General features: G+C 36.9%; 3 protein-coding genes across 6 annotated transcripts; all 3 read right to left on the reverse strand.

Moving 5' to 3' along the window:
- Positions 1–11,425: 11,425 nt before the first annotated feature.
- Positions 11,426–13,007, reverse strand: LOC116146338. Of its 2 annotated transcripts, XR_004130482.1 has the most exons (3): positions 12,726–13,007; positions 11,821–12,269; positions 11,426–11,686 (listed from the first exon to the last, which is right to left on the reverse strand). XR_004130482.1 is itself a non-coding variant. In XM_031431756.1 (2 exons), exons 1-2 carry the CDS (start codon positions 12,831–12,833, stop codon positions 12,183–12,185), a joined length of 195 nt encoding a protein of 64 aa, XP_031287616.1. In that variant the 5' UTR covers positions 12,834–13,007; the 3' UTR covers positions 11,709–12,182. The 2 variants fall into 2 exon arrangements, 1 of the variants encoding a protein (XP_031287616.1); XM_031431756.1 differs by lacking the exon at positions 11,426–11,686 and having other exon boundaries at positions 11,709–12,269.
- An 855-nt stretch (positions 13,008–13,862) lies between these two features.
- On the reverse strand, positions 13,863–18,465 carry LOC116146229 (lipase member M-like). 3 transcript variants are annotated; one of them, XM_031431633.1, is made up of 9 exons: positions 18,256–18,465; positions 17,859–18,032; positions 16,402–16,792; positions 15,986–16,269; positions 15,826–15,894; positions 15,688–15,744; positions 15,234–15,286; positions 15,040–15,115; positions 13,863–14,857 (listed from the first exon to the last, which is right to left on the reverse strand). In XM_031431633.1, the coding sequence occupies exons 1-9, from the start codon at positions 18,294–18,296 to the stop codon at positions 13,879–13,881; spliced, it is 2,124 nt and encodes a 707-aa protein (XP_031287493.1). In that variant the 5' UTR covers positions 18,297–18,465; the 3' UTR covers positions 13,863–13,878. The 3 variants fall into 3 exon arrangements, with proteins under 3 accessions (XP_031287493.1, XP_031287501.1, XP_031287503.1); XM_031431641.1 differs by having other exon boundaries at positions 17,859–18,037; XM_031431643.1 differs by lacking the exon at positions 18,256–18,465 and adding an exon at positions 18,201–18,242 and having other exon boundaries at positions 17,859–18,037.
- Positions 18,466–19,165: 700 nt separating this feature from the next.
- Positions 19,166–22,807, reverse strand: LOC116146244 (carbon catabolite repressor protein 4 homolog 3). The gene is made up of 13 exons (XM_031431654.1): positions 22,480–22,807; positions 22,220–22,383; positions 21,869–21,934; positions 21,708–21,760; positions 21,549–21,630; positions 21,237–21,323; positions 20,762–20,854; positions 20,628–20,660; positions 20,421–20,533; positions 20,108–20,219; positions 19,924–20,009; positions 19,753–19,837; positions 19,166–19,537 (listed from the first exon to the last, which is right to left on the reverse strand). The coding sequence occupies exons 1-13, from the start codon at positions 22,760–22,762 to the stop codon at positions 19,334–19,336; spliced, it is 1,461 nt and encodes a 486-aa protein (XP_031287514.1). The 5' UTR covers positions 22,763–22,807; the 3' UTR covers positions 19,166–19,333.
- Between the last annotated feature and the right edge of the window lie 449 nt (positions 22,808–23,256).

Here is a 23,256-nt window from a genome sequence, read left to right on the forward strand (position 1 = left end):
TCGTGACCGAAAGTGCAAGTGGCGGGTTTATTGTAGAAGGTTGGCGAAGTCCAAAAAATTTATTCTTAGCACATATACCCATGAGCACACATGTGGTTTGGGACATATTTTAGGTGAGCATCGACAAGCCTCCGTTGATGTTATTGGACAATTTGTCAAAAGTCAGTTCGTTGAAGGGAAATGTCCATCTCCTAAAGAAATTCAGAGACTTGTACGCACAGAGTTGGGATGTGTTGTTAGTTACTGGAAATGCTGGAAAGGGAGACAACGTGCACAAGATTTTGTGAGGGGCACGCTGGAGCACGGGTACGCAGTATTAGAAGCGTACCGTTATATGCTTGAGTTGACAAACGAAGGTAGCAAAACGGCTTTGAAGTGGGATAAGAATATGATATTTAAATATTTTTTTGTTGCTTACGGTTCTGCTATAAACGGTTTTGTAAACATGAGAAAGGTGTTGACTGTTGATGGTTGCTTTTGGACGGGAAAGTATGGAGGTACATTGTTGGTGGCTATTGCACAGGACAACGAGAATCACACATATCCTCTTGCATGGTGTGTGGTTGACTCTAAGAATGACAAGTCATGGACTTGGTTTTTTCAGCAATTACGTATGATAGTGCCTGACAGTGACGAGTTGTGCATAATATCTTATAGGCACAACTCTATAAAGAAGTGGATTGCCACTATTTACCCTCAAGCATATCACGGATTCTGTATGAGGCACCTTGGTGAGAACATAAAACAAAAGTTTAAGTGTGCTGACCTCCTTCAGACATACTACATGGCAGTAAAAGCTTATCGGGTTGATGAGTTCGAGGAGCACTTCCAGCAAATCAAAATCAAGGATGATAGAGTTGCTAAGTATCTTGAGCATGATGTTGGTTTCGAGCGATGGATTAGAGCTTACTTTCCTGGAAGAAGGTTTAATGTCATGACCACGAACATAGCCGAGTCCATAAATTCGAAGTTGCTAATAGAAAGAGAGTTTCCAATAGTTGCACTTTTTGATGCAATCTAGAGGACATTGTCACGATGGTTCCATGAGCATCGTACGAAGTCAGATAATTTTACTACAACCCTTGTTCCGTTAGCTGAAAAATTATTGCGAGAACGTATGGAACTGTCAAATGCACTGTTTGCCTATCCTCTTAATTCTCAAGAGTTCACTATGTGCGGCTATGGTTCGGATGCCCTATTTAACCTTGTTAGTAAAACTTGTAGCTGTAAAGTGCTTGACATTCAATGTTTACCTTGTCCTCATGCACCAGTAGCACTGAAACACCAACGGAAGCTGAATTTTGGTTCAAAGATTTATATGGAACTTTGCTCCCCTCTGAATATGGCAAATCACTACATGCTAGCTTAGTCAAAAATGATATATCCAGTGCCTCCAGAAGAGCAGTGGGTAGTGCCGCCAGAGTTGGCTGACATTATCATCCATCCGCCATTCAAGAAGACAGCAAAGGGGAGAAAAAGAGTTAAGCGTATTTCATTAGCCTATGAGGCTCCTCGAAAGATGAATAAATGCTCAATTTGTAAGCAATCTGGCCACAAGAGAAGCAGTTGCCAAAAGTAATCACATGCAGATCCTGAAAATTAGGTTTGAAGAAGGATGAAATTCAGGGAGTTGCCAAGGCCAACCGTTGATGAGTTATTGTTTTCAATTATTAATGTTTTCAATTTTATTGTTACCTTGAATAAATAATTCTTTGTATTTAGTATTCTTGTTACACAGCCTAAATATGTGTTGGTTGGTGATTTTAGTTTGGAATTAGGTTGTCAAATTGAAGAGAAAGTATAGAATTAATATGTGTTGGTAATTTTAGTTTGTCAAAAATCAGGAGAAAAGATGGAAAAGTATGTATTGCCTAAGATATCACAGATCGTTTAGGCGATCGTCCACCTGGGCAGATATTGATTCTGCCCATCACATGATCGCTTAAGCGATCTACGATCGCTTAATTGACCAAGTGAAAAAGAGAAGAATCGCTTAAGCTAAATCACGGACCGCTTAAGCTAAATCACGGACCGCTTAAGCGATCATGCACCTGGGCAGATATTGATTCTGCCAATCACATGATCGCTACGATCGCTTAATTGACCAAGTGAAAAAGAGAAGAATCGCTTAAGCAAAATCACGGATCGCTTAAGCGATCATGCACCTGAGCAGATATTGATTTTGCCCATCACATACGATCGCTTAATCGACCAAGTGAAAATTTAACCGTCTTCTTCTTTATTCATATCTCAACTCTGAAGCCATTTTCTTGCTCGAACTCTGAACATATAGGGTGTACGATTTGTTTAGTGGAACTTGACCGTTATTATATTTTAATTAAACATATAGTTCTTGTACATCTATATTAAACATATATGGTGTAGAATGTTTACGTCTATATTAAACATATCAGGTGTACGATTCGTTCAGTGGACTATGACCGTTATTATATCTTAATTAAATTAGTTCTTTTATGGCTATATTAAACATATATGGTGTAGAATGTTTACGTCTATATTAAACATATGTTCATAAACTTGGAAAAGAAACATGGTAGTAAATTACCCTTAATCACTTAAGCAGTCCCGTCTATTTAGCAGGCGATCGCTTAAGAAGGTTACAACAATTATGCTGAAAACCTTATTGTGATAACAGGAGCCGTTGTTAATAGTCAAAAAGTTTCTGAAAAATTTCGGCACTCTCTTGGTCTACAAACTACAGAGCATATGGTTATAGGGTTCAAATTTTTATTATTATTATATTTTAGTGTTAAGTGAGACATTAAATCGCTTAAGCGATTAAACGAATTTCCTTTTGTAGAGGCGATCAAGGATCGCTAGATCTTTGGGTCGAAGAGAACTAGATAACCATGCAAGCTTAGTGAATATTTTTTCTTCTTCTTTCTTTAGAACATAAAGGGTGCGTTTGGTTGAATATTTCTATCCATATTCCCAAAATATTTGTTTGTTTAATTATTTAGGAAATATTAGTATATTTTTTTAATTACTTAAGACCCCTTAAGTTTATTAATTTCATTAAATACCCCTAGAAAAAAAGTTTAAAAATTAACATAAACACCCCCACCACCCATACTTGCCAGATTCCGGCAATCATTGTCGGTGGTAACCGGAATCTATCACAACGGCCTACAAAGGACCGAAACTGGCCGGTAATTCACTGATGTGGCCTTTTTCGACAAGATCCACAGTGGATCTGGTCAGAAAAGGTCAGATCTAGCCATCGTTGACCGACAACGACGGCCATTTCTTTGGCCATCAGTAACGGCCAGATTTGGACTTTTGCGGCCGTCGACGACCAGATCTGGCCGTAGATCTGGCCTTTTCTGGCCAGATCTACGGTCGATGTGGCCGGAAAAGGCCATATCGACGCCCTACCGACCAGATCCAATAGGTCTGCATCATAACGCCCTTTTCCGGCTAGATTCCGACGGTGGTGGGTAGGTGGGGGTGTTTTTGTTAAATTTAAAAATTTTTCCTACCGGTTTTTATGAAATTAATAAACTTAAGGGGTCTAAAAGTAATTAAAAAAATAAACTAATATTTACTAAATAATTAAACAAACAAATATTTTGGGAATAAGATTGGGAATATGGATAGAAATATTCAACCAAACGCACCTTTTATGTTTTGAAGAAGGAAGAAGAAGATATGTTCACTAAGCTTGCATGGTTATCTAGTTCTTTTCGACCCAAATCTCTAGCCTTGAATTTGAGAATGATTATTGTACAATACAAAGGAAATTAGGCATGATCGCTTAAGCGATGCGAGATATCACTTAAGCAAATCATGACTTATGTATATAGGATCGCTTAACCGATATATAAAATTGAACTCTGTAACAATATGCTCTGCACTCTGTAGACCAAGAGACTGCCAGAATTTTTCACAAACTTTTAGACTATTAACAATGGCTCCTATTATCATTATAAGGTTTTCAGCACAACTGCTGTAACCTTCTTAAGCGACGAAAGCTAAATAGACGGGATCGCTTAAATGATTAAGGGTAATTTACTGCCATATTTCTTTTCCAAGTTTATGGACATATGTTTGATATAGAAGTAAACATTCTGCACTGTATATATTTAATATAGACGTAAAAGAACTATATATTTAATTAAAATATAATAACGGTCAAGTTTCATTGAACGAATCGTACACCATATATATTTAATATAGATGTAAACATTCTACCATATATGTTTGATATAAACGTACAAGAACTATATGTTTAATAAAAGTATAATAACGGTCATGGTCCACTGAACGAATCGTAAATGGCTTAAGCGATCCTGTGTATTCGGATTTTATTTATTGTATTTCAAAAGATCGGTTAAGCGATTAACGCTATCTTAAACATATAAGGTGTACGATTCGTTCAGTAGACCATGACCGTTATTATATTTGTATTAAACATATAGTTCTTTTTGTTTTCTATAAACAAAGAAAGAGCGAGAAGTACCTCATGAATTTTGAAGGGTTGAAGAGAACTGAGTAACCATGCAAGCTTTATGAATAGATATTCTTCTTCTTTTCTCGGAACATACAGATGTTAAGCTTGCATGGTTACCTAGTTCTCTTAAACCCTTCAAACTTCATGAGGTACTTCTCGCTCTTTCTTTGTTTATGCAAAACAAAAAGAACTATATGTTTAATATAAATATAATAACGGTCATGGTCCACTGAATGAATCTTAAACCCTATATGTTTAGCATAGACGTAAACATTCTACACCTTATATATTTCATATTGACGTAAAAGAACTATATGTTTAATTAAAATACAATAACGGTCATGTTCTACTGAGAATGAATCGTACACCTTATATGTTTAAGATAGCGTTAATCGCTTAACCGATCTTCTGAATTACAATAAATAAAATCCGAATACACAGGATCGCTTAAGCGATTTGCTATATCGCTTAAGCGATCCTGTGTATTTAGACTTAGTCGCTTAAAAGATCCAGTGTTATTTATGATATTGCTTAACCGATCCTAACCTTTTACACTTGGTCGCTTAAGCGATTTATGATCGCTTAAGCGATCATGAGCAAAGAATACACAAGTGCCCACACGAACGATCGCTTAAGAGATCGCTTAAGCGATGCCCACGGACATGATCGCTTAAGCGATCTTAAATCGCTTAAGCGATCATTACCAAGGCAGAATCATCTGCCCAGACCTATAATCGCTTAAGCGATCCATTTGGATAACTTAAGCGATTCTTTGCTTTTACTCTTGGTCACTTAAGCGATTTCAGATCGTTTTAGCGATCTTGTCCGCGGTAGAATCATCTGCCCAGAACTATGATCGCTTAAGCAATCCTTACGTATCGCTTAAGCGATTCTTTGTTTTTACTCTTGGTCGCTTAAGCGATCTTGTCCGCGACAGAATCAACATCTGCCCAGATCTATGATCGCTTAAGCGATCCTTACGTATCTCTTAAGCGATTCCTAGCTTTTACTCTTGGTCGCTTAAGCGATCTTGACCAAGGCAGAATCAACATCTACCCAGATGTATGATCGCTTAAGCGATCTTATGAATCGCTTAAGCGATCCTTCGTAAAAGAACTCTTGGTTGCTTAAGCAATTTTAGATCGCTTAAGCGATCATTTGTGGAAAACTCTTGGTCGTTTAAGAGATATATGTGGTCGCTCATGTACGTAATTGTTTGGTACCATGCATGTCTTTAAGTTAATTAATTTCGAAATGTCTGTGATTGGGATACATTTCTACCTCACTCATTTCCCTCCCAAATCCAAAAAGAATTTGTATCGCAAAATTAAGTAATTTATATCAATCTAATTCATCACAACTCAAAATATAAGAGACATCAATGTAATTGAAAATTTAAACTTAAAATCATCCATAATAGTGCCAAAACACAATAATTCCTAAGACATTTAACTCTAGTTCTGATTGTAATAAAATTTCCTCTACCCAAATAATTGCAAAGAAGAACCCAATTCCAAGTATCATTTTTTGTCCCATTTCCCTTCCATACATTCTCATTTCCCTCCTGTGACTTGCCAACCAGCCTCTGAGAAGTTTTCGAATTCTGTATAATCACTGTCTGAGATCATTTTTTGGTGCCATGCCTTGCCAACAACCTTGATTGCAGATGCCTCCTCCTGCCAACCAACTTTTGAGAAGTTTTCGAATTCTGTTTGCCAGGAACTTGTCTGAGATCATTGTTTGGTACCATGCCTTGCTAGCAGCCTTGATTGTAGATGCCTCCTCTTGCAACCAGCCTCAGAGAAGTTTTCGAATTCTATATAATCACTGTATGAGATCATTGTTTGGTACCATGCCTTGCCAGCAGCCTTGATTGCAAATGCCTCCTCTTGCCAACCAACCTTTGAGAAGTTTTCGAATTCTATTTGCCAGGAACCTGTCTGAGATCATTGTTTGGTACCATGCCTTGCCAACAGCCTTGATTGTAGATGCCACCTCCTGCCAACTAGCCTCTAAGAAGTTTCCTCTCATTGTTTGCCAAGAACCTGCAAAATTATCCGGCACACACTTGCAGCCACGTCAACTTTTGTAAATTAAAAAAAAAAATCCAAAAAGTTATGGAGTGCAAGATTGAGAAGTTCACTTAGTCCGTCTCTTTCGGTAAACCTCTGTACAAGCATGACACCTGCAGCATCAGCACCACAACCCAAGTATTAACATCAACATCACATAAACTATAATATTCAAAGTCCAACTTCCATACCTTTTCATTGGGTTCTGGTCACTCAAAACGGATCCATATGCCCCTGGAAGCACTCAACAGCCCAACATTCCCGGCAGTTGCTCATTGTTTCGTCATTCAAGTCGTCCATCGGGGTGTTGGTCATGTCAAACTGAATAAATTTCAAGGCATATGCCCCACAATCAGCACTACAATAGAAAAAAGACATGAGCATTAGAATCAACTTATAGAACAATTGTATTATGTAAGTTAGTTTTATACAAAATTTACCTTGACTCATTCTTTGGGACGATAGAGCACTTAACTGGCCACTTTCCGGTCAGTACTTCATCACCGAAGTGCTCAAACATCTTGTTGTCACACAACAGCCGCGGGAACAACAATGACAGTGGCTCCAACTCGATCTCCAACTGCTTGTCTCGACAAATAGTAGGGTTGAAGTCAAGGATCTTCAGCAACCCCTCCTCTAGATGCGCGACGACTGCTATCCAATACATATCTCTAACGTTGATGATGTAGTAGACTCTTTTAACCTTTGCCCAACTGTGGCCATATTTGGGCCTTTCCCCTCGTACATACTGCATAATCCTGTCATCAAACTTAAAATCATCAAGGATGCAGTCCGAGTCTTCTAGGGCCAATCTTTTTCGCTTGGCTCCTTTTGCTGCACCTCTACCAACGACCTTTTTTATCAAATTGTGATATGTCGAAACAAGCGTTTGGCCAAATGCCACATCGGTGATGGCACAGTTGGTATACAATAGATCACCATTACTGGTTTGTCGTTGCCTTATCAGTGCCAATAACCCATCGATGTGCTGCATCAATTAAAAACAACATGATAAGTATGGAAAACATAAGAAAAAATAAGGAAAATTAAGCGAAAATAACTCACCGAGTCCTCAAGCCACCTGCCCATCGTAACAAACTGTTTAAACCATTCCCGATGATAATCCCCTGTCTTACACTTTACATGGGTATCACTTCCTGATTTATTGTAATAGGCATAGAAGAGTTTTTTCTTTTCTTCCTCTATTGGCCTATACAAATCGACCTTTGAGTCCATTTATGCTTGCCCACTTCCTCCCCCTTCCTCCGTTTGTACATCCTCGCCTCCTTCGCCTCCCACCTCATCCTCCTCTATTATCACTGCCCCACTTCCTCCACCAACCTCCTTAACCTCCTCCATTTTTTCTTCTTCCTCCATTTGTTTCTTAATTTTCTTCTTCTTTCCATGTGTTACTATCATGTAAGGCGATTTGACAAACTTGCTCTTTCGGCTCTCTCTTTTCAGCCCAGGTTGCACTTCAACCGCCTTTAATACTCCACCAATTTCTTCCTCCACCGTACCAACTTTCTCAACCACCTTATACACTTTCTCCTCCACCATTTTCATCCTCTCTTCCATCTTGTCAAACCTATCATAAACGATTGTTGTAAAACTCTCAAACAAGCCGTTTTTGAGGTCAACCACCTCATTCTCCCGATGCCGATTTCTCGGCAAAGCGGTACTTGTTGTACTAGTTTGCTGAGGCATACGAACCTCTTCATCCCTCTCATCCTCCTCCTCCTCCTCCCTCCCACCGATTGGAGCTTCATCATCCTTGACGTCAACCACGTTCTCAAGCAGTGGTCCTGCAACTACTGTCACATGCGTGACCCCTTCTAGGTCCCGCATCAGGCAGTTTATCCGTTCATCCCTTTATCTCCACTGGTTCGAAAGATGTGACATACTCATGTTCCGCTTCACCCCCAATAGAGGTGAGAAAGAGACGGACGACTCCCTACAATAAGAAACAAAATCAATGAGATTGAAGCGACATGTTAAAGCAACTACATATTCAAAAGCTTAATCCTTTAATCTTACCACAGCCGTTTCAATTTCAATGTCTTTTTTGTCGTAATCCCAATGGGTACACTTCTGGACATGCCACCGCAACATCCTAGGAAATTATTGTCGCACATCCAAACTCTTCCCTCCCTCCCTCCCCCCGCCTTAGCGAAGATAGGGACGAGGTCATACATCCAACCCTACATTGTAAAAAAATAGTCCAATATCATAATTCAAACACATATATTACAAAAAATATAACAAAAAGCTATTAATATTTACTTGCATTGCCCATGAGAAGCCAAACAAATTGTACGTGCTCGGTTTATCCTTCCCGACCCATTGGGATTGCTTTAACGCCATGTTTTTCCCTTACAGGGAGTCCATGATTCGCTTAAATGTTACCCGTCCCCACAAATAAGAATTAAAGAAGTCCAAGTTGATTGCAAACCTCACTCAATTCATATTAATGGCTTTTGTTGAGTCACCAGCCATTAGGATCGAATGTAAGAACAATATCAAGTACAGTTTGAACTTCTCTGGATCGGTAAACCGAACTCTTCTTATAATCTTCTCTAAATCGCATCCTGCAATAGACGTTTTCCCCTGCAAAACCTTCTCAACCAACCTTACGGCTGCCCCACTCTCCTTTATTGCCTTTGCCTCATCCTCATCTGGCATTTTCCCACATCCTAAGCCGGTCACCAACGCATATTCCATCATCCCAAAACGTAGTGGCTTTCCATCCACCACGAACCACATTTCTTGCTTTTTTTGGCATTTTACTAAGTACAACAACATATAATGCACTCCTTGCCCCCAGAACGTCTTTTTCCAATTTGTTCCGATTTTCAAAAACTGATCGAAACAAGTCTCTTTGAATCATCGTTGACCATTCCTCAATCCATCTAAAATCCCCTTTATTCTCTCAAAAACATCCCAACTCGACCTAACCGTCACCCTTACAGGGAAGTACGGTACATTCTCACTTACAATGTCCAACCCGTACTCTTTATAGTTTACGGTCCGCACAATCTGCACAATCGATATAAACAAAATATCAGCAACAAAAATAAACCAAAACAACTAATAAACAATATATCAGCAACAAAAAATCACCTCTGTGGTCACTTAAGCGATTTTGGATCGCTTAAGAGATCTTGATTCTGCCTCGTGCAAGATCTTCTTAAGCGATTTGAGCGACCAAGAGTAAACTGAATGAATCGCATAAGAGATCTTAGATCTGGGCAGATGATTCTGCCTCGCACAAGATCGCTTAAGCGATCTGGAATCGCTTAAGCGATCAATAGTAAAGATAAATCGCTTAAGCGATATCTTAGATCTGGGCAGATAATCTGCCTCAGACAAGATCGCTTAAGTGATCTGGAATCGTTTAAGCGACCATGAGTAAAAGGGATGAATCGTTTAAGCGATACAAATGATCGCTTAAACGACAATACAGAGCAATACACTCTCAAAACAAATATGTACCATTTCTTCGTCGGCCTCCTCGTCGCTTGCATTCTCTCCAGCCTCCTCCTCCTTGCTTGAATTCTCGTTAGCCTCCTCCTCTTCAGAACCGTTTTGCGATTCTTCTCTCTGTTGTTGTGTCGTCGTCGTCTCCTCTGCCTGTGGACCACCTTCACTGATCGGATGATCCATCGAAACAGCCATTAAACTACTCGCGCCACCGGACTCTAGGATTCCAAGTGATGTTGGGTTTTCGTCCTCGTTGTGAATGTCAACCATGGTTTATGATTGAATTTGGTGTGAAAATTTACAGTTTCGATCGAAAATCTAGACTATATCGCCGGAAATCGTAGAGATTTCGTTTAGGGTTCAAGAAATCGATTTTAGGATTGAATTTGGTGTGAAAAGTTACAGTTTCGATTGGAAATCGCGATTGTATCGCTAGAAATCGCGACTGTATTTCGTTTAGGGTTCAACAAATTGATTTTAGGATTGAATATGGTGTGAAAATTTGGAGTTTGGATCGGAATCACACAGTCTTTGTTTAGGGTTCAACAAATCGATTTTTGCCCTAATCAGTTTCGATTAAGCGATTTGAACGGGTGGGGTGAACTTTTAAATTTCAAATTTTAAAAAACTTTCATTAATTATGATTTTTCCCACATATGTTTTAATCCTTTCATTTTAACCCATTTTACATGTTTATCGAATCCTAACCGTGCCACGTCAGCTTCTCCAAATTCAAAAAAGAAAAAATGAAAAACATTTTCAAGGCCATTTTGTTAAATTGAAACTTGGGATGGCCGGGGAGTTAAATTTTCTCAGAACCATGCTTCGAAACTTAGCCAAAACACATAGCACACTCCGCAATTAAGCTTAAACAAGAACATCAACATCAGGTAATGCATAAGCAGTAGCCTCGAAGGAAGAAACATCGGATGTATTTGAAGGGTTGTTTCTTGCTTCTTATCTTCATAAACTAACAGTGCTCATGAGCAAACAGTTCAAGCAAACAGTAGTTAGAGGCAGAGTTTTAAGGGTCATTGTCTTAAGACAAAGTCTGGGGACCCATAGAAATTCTTAATGTTCACAGCAACTTAACTCATTCAGCATTGCTTCCAAGAACAAGCTGATCTATATTTGCCTGAAGAAAGCTTAGAGCCTTCTCAGGTTCTATGGTAATCACTAATCATACAGTCACCCAAACAAAATTCTAATGGTTCCGAGTACAGAGAAAATCCTGCAGGTAGCTGTGAAGCACTCATATAATTGAGGTATCAACTTAAAATTATCAGCAAAACCCCTCTACTATCCTGTCTCCAGCATATAATTAGTACATTTGATTTTACAGGAACTGTTCATGTTGAAATTGGATTGAAATGCTTAACATCATAAGGTCAAGTTTGTATAGCACTATCTAACCAAAATAACATGATTAATTAAACATGTTCACCACTAAAAGGAACTGTTTTAGTATCAATCTGAATGCAACCATATACCATTCCACCATCTTAATGAACTGCTGAATCATTATAGATAACATCAACTAAAAATTCTGAAAAAATACCTGGAGGCTTAAGAAAATGGTCTAAATATCCTTTCAAAGAGAAATACCCCAAAAAATTCAAATTATTGGCTTGGTTTGGAGTTTGCACCATTCACTAGTTCTTGTCTGATTAGAAAAAAAAGATGATCAATTATAACAATCAACACCTCAAGATACACCGAACAGACAATTGAAAAATTCATTTTTTAGTCGAATCTGATGCCAACTATATAAGCAACCAATTCTAGAGAAAGCCTTACCTACTTGGTTATTGGCTTATCGCATTGGCAGGACTGCTCCAAATCATCAGCAATGTACACCAAGCCAAATCTAGAAACTCCTTCTTTAACATCAACACTAAAATCTTACGTGAGTCTGTTTGGTAGCTGAGACTGAGAGAATTCAAGATAAGAGAATCTGACCATCTGAATTGTTTGATACCTCAGAACTCAACTTTCACTTGCAATTAAATTTCTCGTTATTTCGGTGACTAAAACAATATAATACACAATACTCAAGAGTTCATTCTGTTCCTCAACTTTCCTATAATTTCACAGAAACCAAAAAGCTTAAAATCAAAAGAAAAAAGGAAAAGTTTAGAACTACTTCATAACATTCAAAACTAGGCAGAATCCTCAAGCTCATTCAACTTCTCTTGCCTCTTCTTCATCTCAATCTCATACAATCTCAGTCTCTCCTTCATCTTCTCCTGTATATTAACCAAATCAACAAATAAATAAAAGTTCATACTTTTATACTCATCAATCCCTGACCACAACACACGAGATTGTTATACGAAATCAATAAAGAAATGGAGAAAGCAAAATGGTAATTGCCAGTAACGTTACAGGGCCAGTTACAACGCAAAAATAGTAAAATTTACCAATATATGTCACTAAAATGACAAGTAATTAGGCATTGAATGTTACTGGCATTTCAGATTGTCAATACAATATTATGGTGCCGCCGCCGATCCCGGCGACAGTACCGGGATGGTACCAAAAAATCCCCCACCAAATGTGTAAGCTAAATAAACTTAGTTTGAAAAAAAATCCCGGAAAAGAAAATCCCTAAAGAGATAAAAAGTAATAAGAATTCCAAAATTTTCCAGCGATTTCAGAGAGTGGAAACAAACAAACATATAGAGGGAGAATAAGAAGTTGACCTTGTAGCTTATTTCAACACGGTGCATAACGTAGAAGCCTAAAATGCCGCCGGAAATGGTGCCCGTTATTATCCGTACGGACGCCCAGTACGGCGAACTCACCGCCATTTGCTTTCTCTGGTTTTTATTTTATTTTATTTTATTTTTTTCCGAACTCTCTGTTTTCTCGCAAACCAAACGAACCTCTTCTATGCACTATGTCTGCCTGTTTCTGTCTTCATCTAAACGCACCGCTTCGAGCCTTCCTTCAAAATTTGCGGTTAAAGTGGTAACGTCGTCGTTTTATCCAGTTGGATTGGAGTTCATTTAAATTAAAGCAGAATTTAAGTGAGGGGATTTTTCATACAAAATTTAAAAAAAACTCAGTGTAAAATGAGGAAAAAAAAGTTATATGATTCGTTTTACATAACTTTTCAACTCTTAATTATAATTCATAATATTATTTTTATGTTGTACTCTAAATTTTAAAAGATTATTATTGAATCACAAATTAAATTGGTTATATTTTGATAATATATAGGGCGAAACTATTTTATAATCGGTAACATTTTATCAGATCATCATTTGAAGATTACTATAACATTAACAGCTTCATAACAACTCTTATACTTGAAATATTGTTCTGATACAAGAAAATAAACATAATACCAAAATTCATTTACATACTAAAATACTTTATTCAGAAAATACCCAGATATCAAAAATACTTGGACAAAATCAAAATGCAAGCCACTAACAACTAGTTTGTGTACTGCTACTTAATCACATGAGTTCACTGTTGTCTACATTCATCCCCCATAAGAGTACTCACATTATTGCAATAATGGCGATGGAAATATTTTCCAGAACTAAGCTTTGCAGTATAAGATTACAGACAACACATCAAAATCAATTCGAGTACTCTGGTGTCTAGTATACAACTTTTTAGTACATAACTCTATCTCGGATTACGCTTCACTTCCTGCCGATGAAAAAACTGAATGGGAAGCTTACGCGTATAATCACATCAAATAAAATCCTATCTATAAATCATGTACAAACAACAATCTGAAGCAAATGAGACAACAAATCCATAAGCGAAAGGCACAGAACTTTTGTCCTATATCAACCATTAGGCGCTTACCTGTCCTTAGCTTTTGTCCTATATCAACCATTAGGAGCTTACCTGTCCTTTCTTCTTCGACCTCGCAGCCTTGTGACTGAGTTCTTTCTTTTGGGGGGTAGGCTTGGTCTTATGACTGAGTTGTTTCTTTGGGGAGGTAGGCTCCACAAGAAGCAAGCGCGACATCACGTAGGCTAAGAGTTCTTCCCTGTGGGAGAACGTGAAGTCCAGGTGGGCGTATTCAAACTCGCTGTATGAGACATCAACACCTGCGTCTTTCATTAATTTGTAATGCTTCTTTACCATAGAAGGCCGAATTACCTTGTCCTTGCGTCCAGCAACCAGATCCACTGGAATATCAATAAGTTTATAATATTCGCCCAAGTCCAATGGCTCAGGAGAACCATACACCTCCATGTTCACAGATGCACTACCATAATCATACATTCTAAATTTTCCTGAATGTTTCATCTGTGCAAGGTGGTGAGCCACTCGAAATGAAACTCCAGGCATGTCATTCATGTTGTAGTGCGGCAGCCCTAACACTCCAACCCAATTTGAGCTGTCTCCACCAACACCATAACTCATCAGAGTTTGAACCAGACCTCCAACAGCAGGATAGTTATGAAAGTCTCGAGCCAACTTATTTAGCAGCATACGGAAGAATCTAGTGGGTATATAGAAGCTTGGCACTATATGTTGAAGAATAGGAGCCATAAGTAGGAATAAATACTCAAACACTGTAAAAGCCAGGTTGGAATCATCATGAAAGCCTGCTGGAGATAATAAAATTAATCTTGAGAGTCTGTGGGGCTTCTCTTCAATCCGACGAGTTACAACATACATCAGCATAGCAGCTCCTCCCAAGCTATGGCAGACTGCACAAAGTTTGTAAGGCTGATCCTCATTTATTTCTTCCTTGAGATCAGGATGACTTATCTTCAATTCTGAAGTTTTAATTTCTTGAATCTTCTCTATAATAGCTGGAAGATCCTCCATACCATGCTCATTGATGGAGTACTGCCAGTACCTACATTAAGTCATATTAACTTTTAGTAAAATACCACTGACGTGCCAATCAGCCACCTCCTATGATATGTGTGCACGTGCAGGATGTAGAAAAAATTATATATTCAATTTCAGGTTCTGATATTCAAATTAATCAAATATAACTGCTAAGGAAATTATCAATAGTTTCTCCTATAAACTTACTGTCGAGAGGAAATATTTTTGTCAATATGCTCTCTAGAAACCAAACCACGGAAATTCCCGAGGAAAACGTCATAACCTGCAAATAAATATATATAAAAATATATTTTTAACAACAAAAAAATTGGCCAGTTTATAGTCCAATCTAAAGAGTGATGTGACTGGAATGTAAATACTCCAAGGCAATTACAACACACCTTGATCATAGGCTGCAAATGCTGGAGAACCAACAACTCCATTAGACACCCACCTAAACAACAAAATAAACTTATAAGCAACAAAAATAGGTACTTCATAAAACACAAAATATTTAATCAAGTCGTAAAAAAACAAATTAGGTGATTTGCAACTGTAATTTGGAACAGAAAAAGCAAGGATGACTTTCGTTCTACCCATGTATATTCCAATAAAAAAAATCACCAAATAAAAATATAATCTACTGACTACACTGCATTTTCTTCTGTCTAGCATGAAAAACTAGCACAATTCCTGAATACACAAAGCAGAAGCCAAGGGAACATGTTCACTTCCTTATCAAAAAGAAGGAGAAAAAAGGAAGATGCATACTTTTTTTTTTCTAATATATACTGTTCAAGAGACTTGACTTAAAACAATCATAAATTAGAAAAAAAAAAGGAAGAAACAACTCACCCCATGGATGAATCCAGAATTCCATGCTGTAGATAAACAGCCTTCCGAGCATCACGTCTACAAAATCACACTCATAAGCATCAGACACAACATTCCCACAAAAAGCTATATTCTGAAAGGAAAAGAAACCAATCATACCTGGGAATTCTTTCCAAAAGCAGAATATATCCATCAGAAGTTACCACATGTATAGCCTCGTATGGATACCTAAAGGAGATAAATGCAAGAAAAAATTTACAAAATACAGAAAAATTCCCAAACGAAGATTGAAAAGATTCAACAGAAGCATTGTCCTTACCCAAGCTCTGTTATAACATCTTGACAGGTACGAGCATCTGTATTCATAGCCTGATGGAGACTAGTTTTCTTTTCTCTAACAGCTGGATTATTCTCACCAAGTGTTGCTGTTTGCACTGTGGTATCATAAACACCATCATGAATATCTTCACTGCCACTGCTGTCAGATGAAAACCATCTCCAAACTAATCTAAAAGCTTCTGTTGGGGAAAGAAGAAAATGTGCAGCCTTGTGAAAAAAATCAAATACAGCTTCTATGACAATCTCAATTGCTAAATGAAGGTCCTGATGACATAACATAGGAAATGAACAAGGAGAAAATAATCCATATTAATACATGCACAAGATATTAGAAAAATCAATGATCAATGTAAACACTATATCTTTGGTATTATAGTTAGAAGTACTTGAATAAACCTCAATGACTCCACGTCTCCTGTCAGTAGTCCGGTGAACAACATAGTCCCTGAGGGTGTGTATCCTCTTAATCGACCGTAAATGCACAGCTTGATGACCTGAAGAAGAGGCTTTTGACCCCCTTGTATAAGACATGCGGCCAAGACGAAAAGGTATCCCCAGCAAAAACTTTAGAGGAAACAGAATCCATGAGAATATGAACATGATCCAACCAGTCCTATGCCTTTCATACTTACTGAAACTAGTTGTTCTGGAGATTCGTGAACAATTGGATGATGGTGATGAAAGATACCCTGCATCAAAATCCTCCTCTCCAGAAGTGTAATCTACACTTGAAGTATCAGAATCCTCAGGAAGCTCATGAATGAATCGGTTGAATGAGGATACACCACTATCATCATCATGAAAATAGAGATGTCAAAAATCATTGAAATTTGTGTCACAAGGCATGATAATAACCACCACAAAAAAAATTAAAGAAAATGAGAGGAAAATTAGGAATTTGATAGTCAAAGAATAAAAATCTAGAAAGGAAGAATGCAAGAAAGCACAACTGAAGAGAAAGACATACACACTAGGACATGTTTGAATGGAAAAAGAAAAGAGAGATAAACTATGTAAGATAATTCGCCACAAAAACATTACGCAACTATATTTATGCCAAAATATGAAATTTGCGGCGATTATTTGGTTTCAAATCAGCCATCAACCAGCAAGAAAATTATGTGGTTTCATTACCCATAACAGTATAAACAAAGATTACATAGAAAGTCCTTCATTGAAGGTAATCCCATTCTCTATCTTTGTGGGCCCCTACAGCTCGTAACTTAAGGTAGATTATATCCTTTCCATGCAAGAGAACTAAGGATCTGAGTGAGGTGGAGGCTTCTGGCTCAGTTAGATGGCTTAAGATGCATTCACAATTTCCATTTAGCTTTAATCAAACAATTCCCCAGAAGGTAGTCCCCAATGTTATCGCTTATCATGAGTGTGCTAGACAGCCAAATCTGGTATAATCATAGTTTTGAGAAATCCCAAACTAGCCAAAAATCTCTTTCCAGAAATTCACAAGATATCACAACAAAAAAAAAAATACTATATTTCCTCATCGTTTGAGCCTACAGGTAAACAAAAAGGCCAAGCAAGCAATAGTTCACCTTCCTCTCCTCTACAAAGAAGTTTAACTTAAAAGTTCTATTCGCGCTAAAAGTAAACCAAAAAGTGGCACCATCATCCCAGATAACTCATTTATGAAAACAAAGACACATAATTGATATACTTGAGGAATTGCCCATATCTCGTTTAATCTCAATTCACAAAAACTGCTTTACTCTAAACAATTCACCTTGTATCATAATTGGAATAAAAAATAAAAAATCCATTGATCCTAAGCCAATATCTTTTCGCAAGAACTCCATCAATGCAGACAAGCTAAGCTCTGAAGTTTCAAAACTTACTTTTCCATCCAACGGGGAAACCTGGGCCCACGAAACGTCGGACGGAGCTCCCAACCATGAATACCTTCAAGAATAGTGGCCTTCCCCGGTAGAACAGCCAACAAAAGCGCTGAAATTCCATTGATCAGCCTCACAATGTTGTTCAATGACTCATATGTGAACGTCTTCACCGACCTGCACTACAAACCAACAACCAAAACCGCTCATTTCTCACCAAAAAACAAAACTTACACAAAATCACCCTCATTTTAATCCAAATTAACTTAAGAAATTCACAATCAAAGCACAATTCATAAGATCCGCAACTACTAAACCCTCAAATCAACACAAATACATACATACACGTATGTATGTAAATGCACATGCGTCATAGACGGAGTCGGAGAGAAGGACTCACTCTTTGGTGACAGCGAGGGCGTTGTCAACAAATCGCTGCATGATATGATTATTCTGATTTCTTTTTTCGAAATTTGGATTCGGATTTTTTTTCTTTTTTCTTTTTTTTGGTTGGTGTCAAAAACAGAGAGAAACTGGAGCGAAAGTATAGGATTTGGATAAAAAAAAATAAAAATCAATCCAATTCCGATTTTTTGGAAACCAAAATGAGACAATGCCGATTCTTAGCGTACGGGAAAGATTTTCTTTTCTTATTTTTTGATAGGCCACGTGGAGACACTATTTGGAGAGAATAATAGGTGTCGTTATCGCAGCACTGCCGTGTGGATGATGAGAAGTGATTTGTCTGCTCGTGGATGAGCTGATGAGAAATCTGAACTGCTCAGATCCGTTTGGGTCCTACTTTTGACTTGAGGGACTTTTCTTTTGTCCAGTAATTACCCATCATATGATACCCGTTAAGAGTTTATATATCAAGATATTTCACTTTCTTTTCCATTAAGAAAAACAATATGTAGAATCTTCCTTCGTTATTGGATGCGGGAAGGAACATGCTTTACTCTTACGTCAAAGTTAGTGGATTAAATAAGACAAACTTGGAATAAAGCTTATAAAATAACAGTTTATTAGAGTTCGATTTTTTGAAATGGTTAAGAACATATAAAATAGTTTTTTAGATTAATCTATCAAAAAGATTTCTATTATACAAAAGTTAAATTTATACACTTTAAATAAACTTAAAACTTTTTAGTTAATTAAAATATCCAAATCAATTTAGGCGCATTTCGACTTGAGTTTTTTCCATATGTGTAAATTAACTTATATCATACAAATACCTTTAAAACGCCACTAGAGTCTAAAAAATTTTAAAAGTGTCAGTTGATAGATAACTTGAATCAAACAAATCTAAATTATAAAATAGTAATGTTACATTTATAAGTTTAAATATCATTAAATAAATTGACTGAAATCAATTTAAAGTAAAGATTACTTAAAATTAGAATACAATATAATTTGTTTTCTCTTACTATATTATAAATACAAAATGATTGACACAAAAATAAATAAAAATTCGACTTTTAATTAACAAGGGCAGGCCCATGTGAATTAGCATCTTCCCTCTTCAGTTCACCGAGCAATGTATGGACATCTCCTCCGGTAGAGATTGTTGTATTGTTCCCGTGGTGGTTATCTACTGTTGTATTGTTACCATGGTTGTCATCGGCGGTCCCTTCTAGAAATGCAAACTCAGAAACCAAGGCCAAGTGATCACTGCCCAATTTCTGGACCAACAATGAGAATCAGAATTGAGACTGAAAAATTTATATCACATGCTCAGGAACATGTTTTTCAAGGCAAAAAATTAAATGTGTAGTAAGACAAACTGGGAATTTTGATTACAAAGAGTACAGTGTCTCGTCATAACAATCCATTCTCTTATATATTATCACAAATTAAACCACTTTTGAGTTCTGTTAATACTGTGCAGAGTTTTTACCTTGCATGGAAGGCCCCCTGTTCTTCTTAGTATATCAACCGGAAGCGTATCGAGGACTCTGGTAGGTACGAGGCCGCTTGAGTACCTGTTTTAATAAGAATAAACGATTTTATAGTTTCATTTTCAACATTATAAATATCAGAATCAAAAGGGTTATTATTATTCATTTACCATAGATAGTCAACAGTTCCGAAAAATTTAGAGTGATATGAAGTAGCTAAAGGTTCACCATTGGAGTCTCTTGTTTTTGTAGAACCCTGAAAAGAATTTTTCTTGTTAAAAATATTAGCAAGATTTTGATGTGGAAGGTACATATATATAATTATTATCTAACAGGGAACTAGAATCTAAATACTTTCACAGAGGCATATGAGCTGTTAAGCTTCAGTGGATGCACGGCTAGATGGCATTCAGCGTTCCTAGTTGCGATTTTAATCTCTTCATCTGTCCAGCCACTCTGCAAAAATCTGAAATGAAGAGGTATTAGATAAGAAACCATGAACTAAGGACCTTGAAGGACTAGGAAGGAAAAAATGTCATATCAGTCAAATCTTTAAGATGTAAAATTCTAAATTTATATAAGCTACTACTGATGCATATGAGGGCAGCAACTGATGTGAAAAAGAAAAGTACTAATGTTATCATCAGGAAAGAAAGAGGAAATATACCTGTCTATTAATGCCAATGGATTACTTGTTTCTTTTTTGACACCAAAAACTTGAGAAGGATGACAAGTTTTCTGACCAGATAATTCTCTTCTGTTGTATAACTTGATATCCAGCTGCAAAGAAATAATATTAGATCACTAAAGAATGGAATGTAGAATACAACTCATAAGTAGTGATAATGAAATTTTATATAAATTAAAATTTCACCTCTGATGATGATAAGAACTTGTAAATTGCACTCTGCCAATGAAAAGAAAAGAAAATATAAATTTTATCACAGTAAGAAGCATAATTACCTGAAAATTTCATATACTAGGTAGAAAAGGATCTCAGATACATACCTTAGGAGTGCAGTTGAAATCACCAGCAAGAACAACAGGGACATTACCCCACTTCTCTGAGATGAGCTGTGCCCTAGAAGAAAGTAAGCAAATCTGAAAAGCCAAATAGCTTATTCTTAACAGAAGCAAAACCTTGAAGCAAACCGGAAAACCATAGTTTTTGGTATTCTAAGCTGATCAAAATCATACTGTAACATGAAGCCATTTCAAGCTTAAAATACTCGGAAATTGTTGACAAATCTGAAATATCTGAAAAAAATTCCGAGACTAAAAAGTAAATTTTCCTTCAATTCTTATTAAATCTTAATGTGATCACTTCAGGCTATGTGAATCTCAATAGTAGCTGCACTTGGTAAAGCCAGCTACTTACAGAAAACACATAAATTTGAGTCAGCTAACTAGAGCTTGAACCCAAAACAAGTTGCAGTGATTCCAAGCTTAAGAATTAGATTATTGTCAGTGTAAAAGGGCTTACTTGACCTAATTTCACTTCCCCTCGGTTTGGATTATAAAGCACATGAATGTTGCAAACCACTAGTCTTCTTGATTTTGCTCTACACGTCTGCCTGCATAGGGGAAAGTTAGATATAAAAAGGATAAAAATATGCGAGTAAACAACTTATAAGAATACATAATGCAAAAATGATACCAATCAAAGCAAGCAATATGGTTTATTTCATGTGTTATTTAAAGATACAATACACCAATCTACTAGTCTTTCTAAAACAGCAAATTACGGATCTAACATTCAATGAAGAACAATCACAGAAATGCAATGAATCGCTACCTCAAAAACAGAAATTAGGGCAACATTGTCGCGAAGACCAAATTCCTTGAACTCAATACTCACTTCCTCCAGTAACCGAAAACTAACAAAATCAAGAAAAATAATCAGAATTGCCCTTATTTTTTAGACAGTGGAACTAAATGACCAGAACTTATTCACCTATCAGCTTTCCAAAACATAGCACAACCATCAACGTTATCTCCAGTGCGCCGCTGCCATTGCATATAATTTGATTCAGAACTTCTTCTATTGGTTACTTAATAATTTCTGATACATAAACTTGTAAGACACAATCATTATCAAAGAGAAAATTAAATAACCTTGTAAGAACCAACATATCCTGCCTTCTCCATAACATTGAAAAGATCAAAATACCTGTCCACCTCCTAAAATAAATAATTATATGAACACCCATAAGCTTCAAATCATACTCAAATGTCTCAATTTACGAAGAAAAAAAAGAAATTTTCATTGACCTCCTTGCAGTACCAGCAGAAATACACATAAATCCCACTAGTTTCAAATTTAAGAACAATGGAAATTGTCAGAAACCTTCCCTAAAATTATAGGGGCACTCTTAAAGTTTCATAAAATTTATCCGAAACCTCGAGGAATCAATGAAATTTTCTTGAGGAAAAACAAAAAAGTAGTGTAATGAAAAGGAAGCTTACTTGCATACAGATTATATCTGGGCTCAATCCAAATAACTCTTGGCATATTAACCTTTTGCGATGGCTCCATTTGATGTATTCTAAAGGAACATTTGAGTATAAATCTCTATGCTTGAAAGCATTTTTATCTCCCAATATGTTATATGACGCAATTCTAAATCTCTCTACACCATAAATAAACAAACAGGATACACATGTAACATTTTTATTACACCTTCAAAAAATATTTTTACAAAAGAATTATTTTTTCGGCTGTTTACCTTGCGATACGAGTGGGAGAGGATCAGCGTCGATCCAGTGGCGAACGATCTCCGGAGAAGGTTTTTGATCCAACGGTTTACGACGGAGAGGGTTGAGCCATCGACGGCTGTAGGAACAACGAGTTGAATGTGTGCGACCATAGGAGTAGGAAAAAACGGTGTTCGTGATGGATTTGCTGGAGGTGGAAAAGAGGAAGAAGTGACGCTTGAGGGAGGCGCAACCGGTGGCTACAGGTGGGCTCCGATTGAGCCATGAAGAAGAAGAAGGAGTGTTGCAGGCCATTGATCGAAGATTTGGTGAACTAACTAACTTACCTTTGTTTGGCGCCACGTTTATTTATCATTATTTCAAGTCAAGTCAGTGAGGGTGAACAGTTGACTTAGAACCCAAATTCTTGGATAATATTTGCAATTTTTTTAAAAGTAAATAAAATTTGAACCTGTTAATAAATAACAAGAATTAACTTTTAAATAGGATTTTCTCCGCTTAAATAGATTAATTGAGAATTACAAAAAATTACTACTTCAGGAAACAAGTGTGCAGCTCATCATGATCAAAAATAGTACCAATCTCATTTCCTCCTGTTATCAATTTCAAGTTCTAGAATCGATTTGATATTACAGACAAACTATGTCTTTCTGATTACCTAAAATGATTATAGGTGAACTTGATATTACTGTAACTTCTCCCATAATCACTTATTTTATAATTTAAAATTAAAAAATATTTGATAAACTAATTTGAAAAGTGATTATAGGACAAATTGATTACCCAGT

This window comes from Pistacia vera, unplaced genomic scaffold, assembly GCF_008641045.1.
Source record: "Pistacia vera cultivar Batoury unplaced genomic scaffold, PisVer_v2 Contig1149, whole genome shotgun sequence".
NCBI lineage: Eukaryota > Viridiplantae > Streptophyta > Magnoliopsida > Sapindales > Anacardiaceae > Pistacia > Pistacia vera.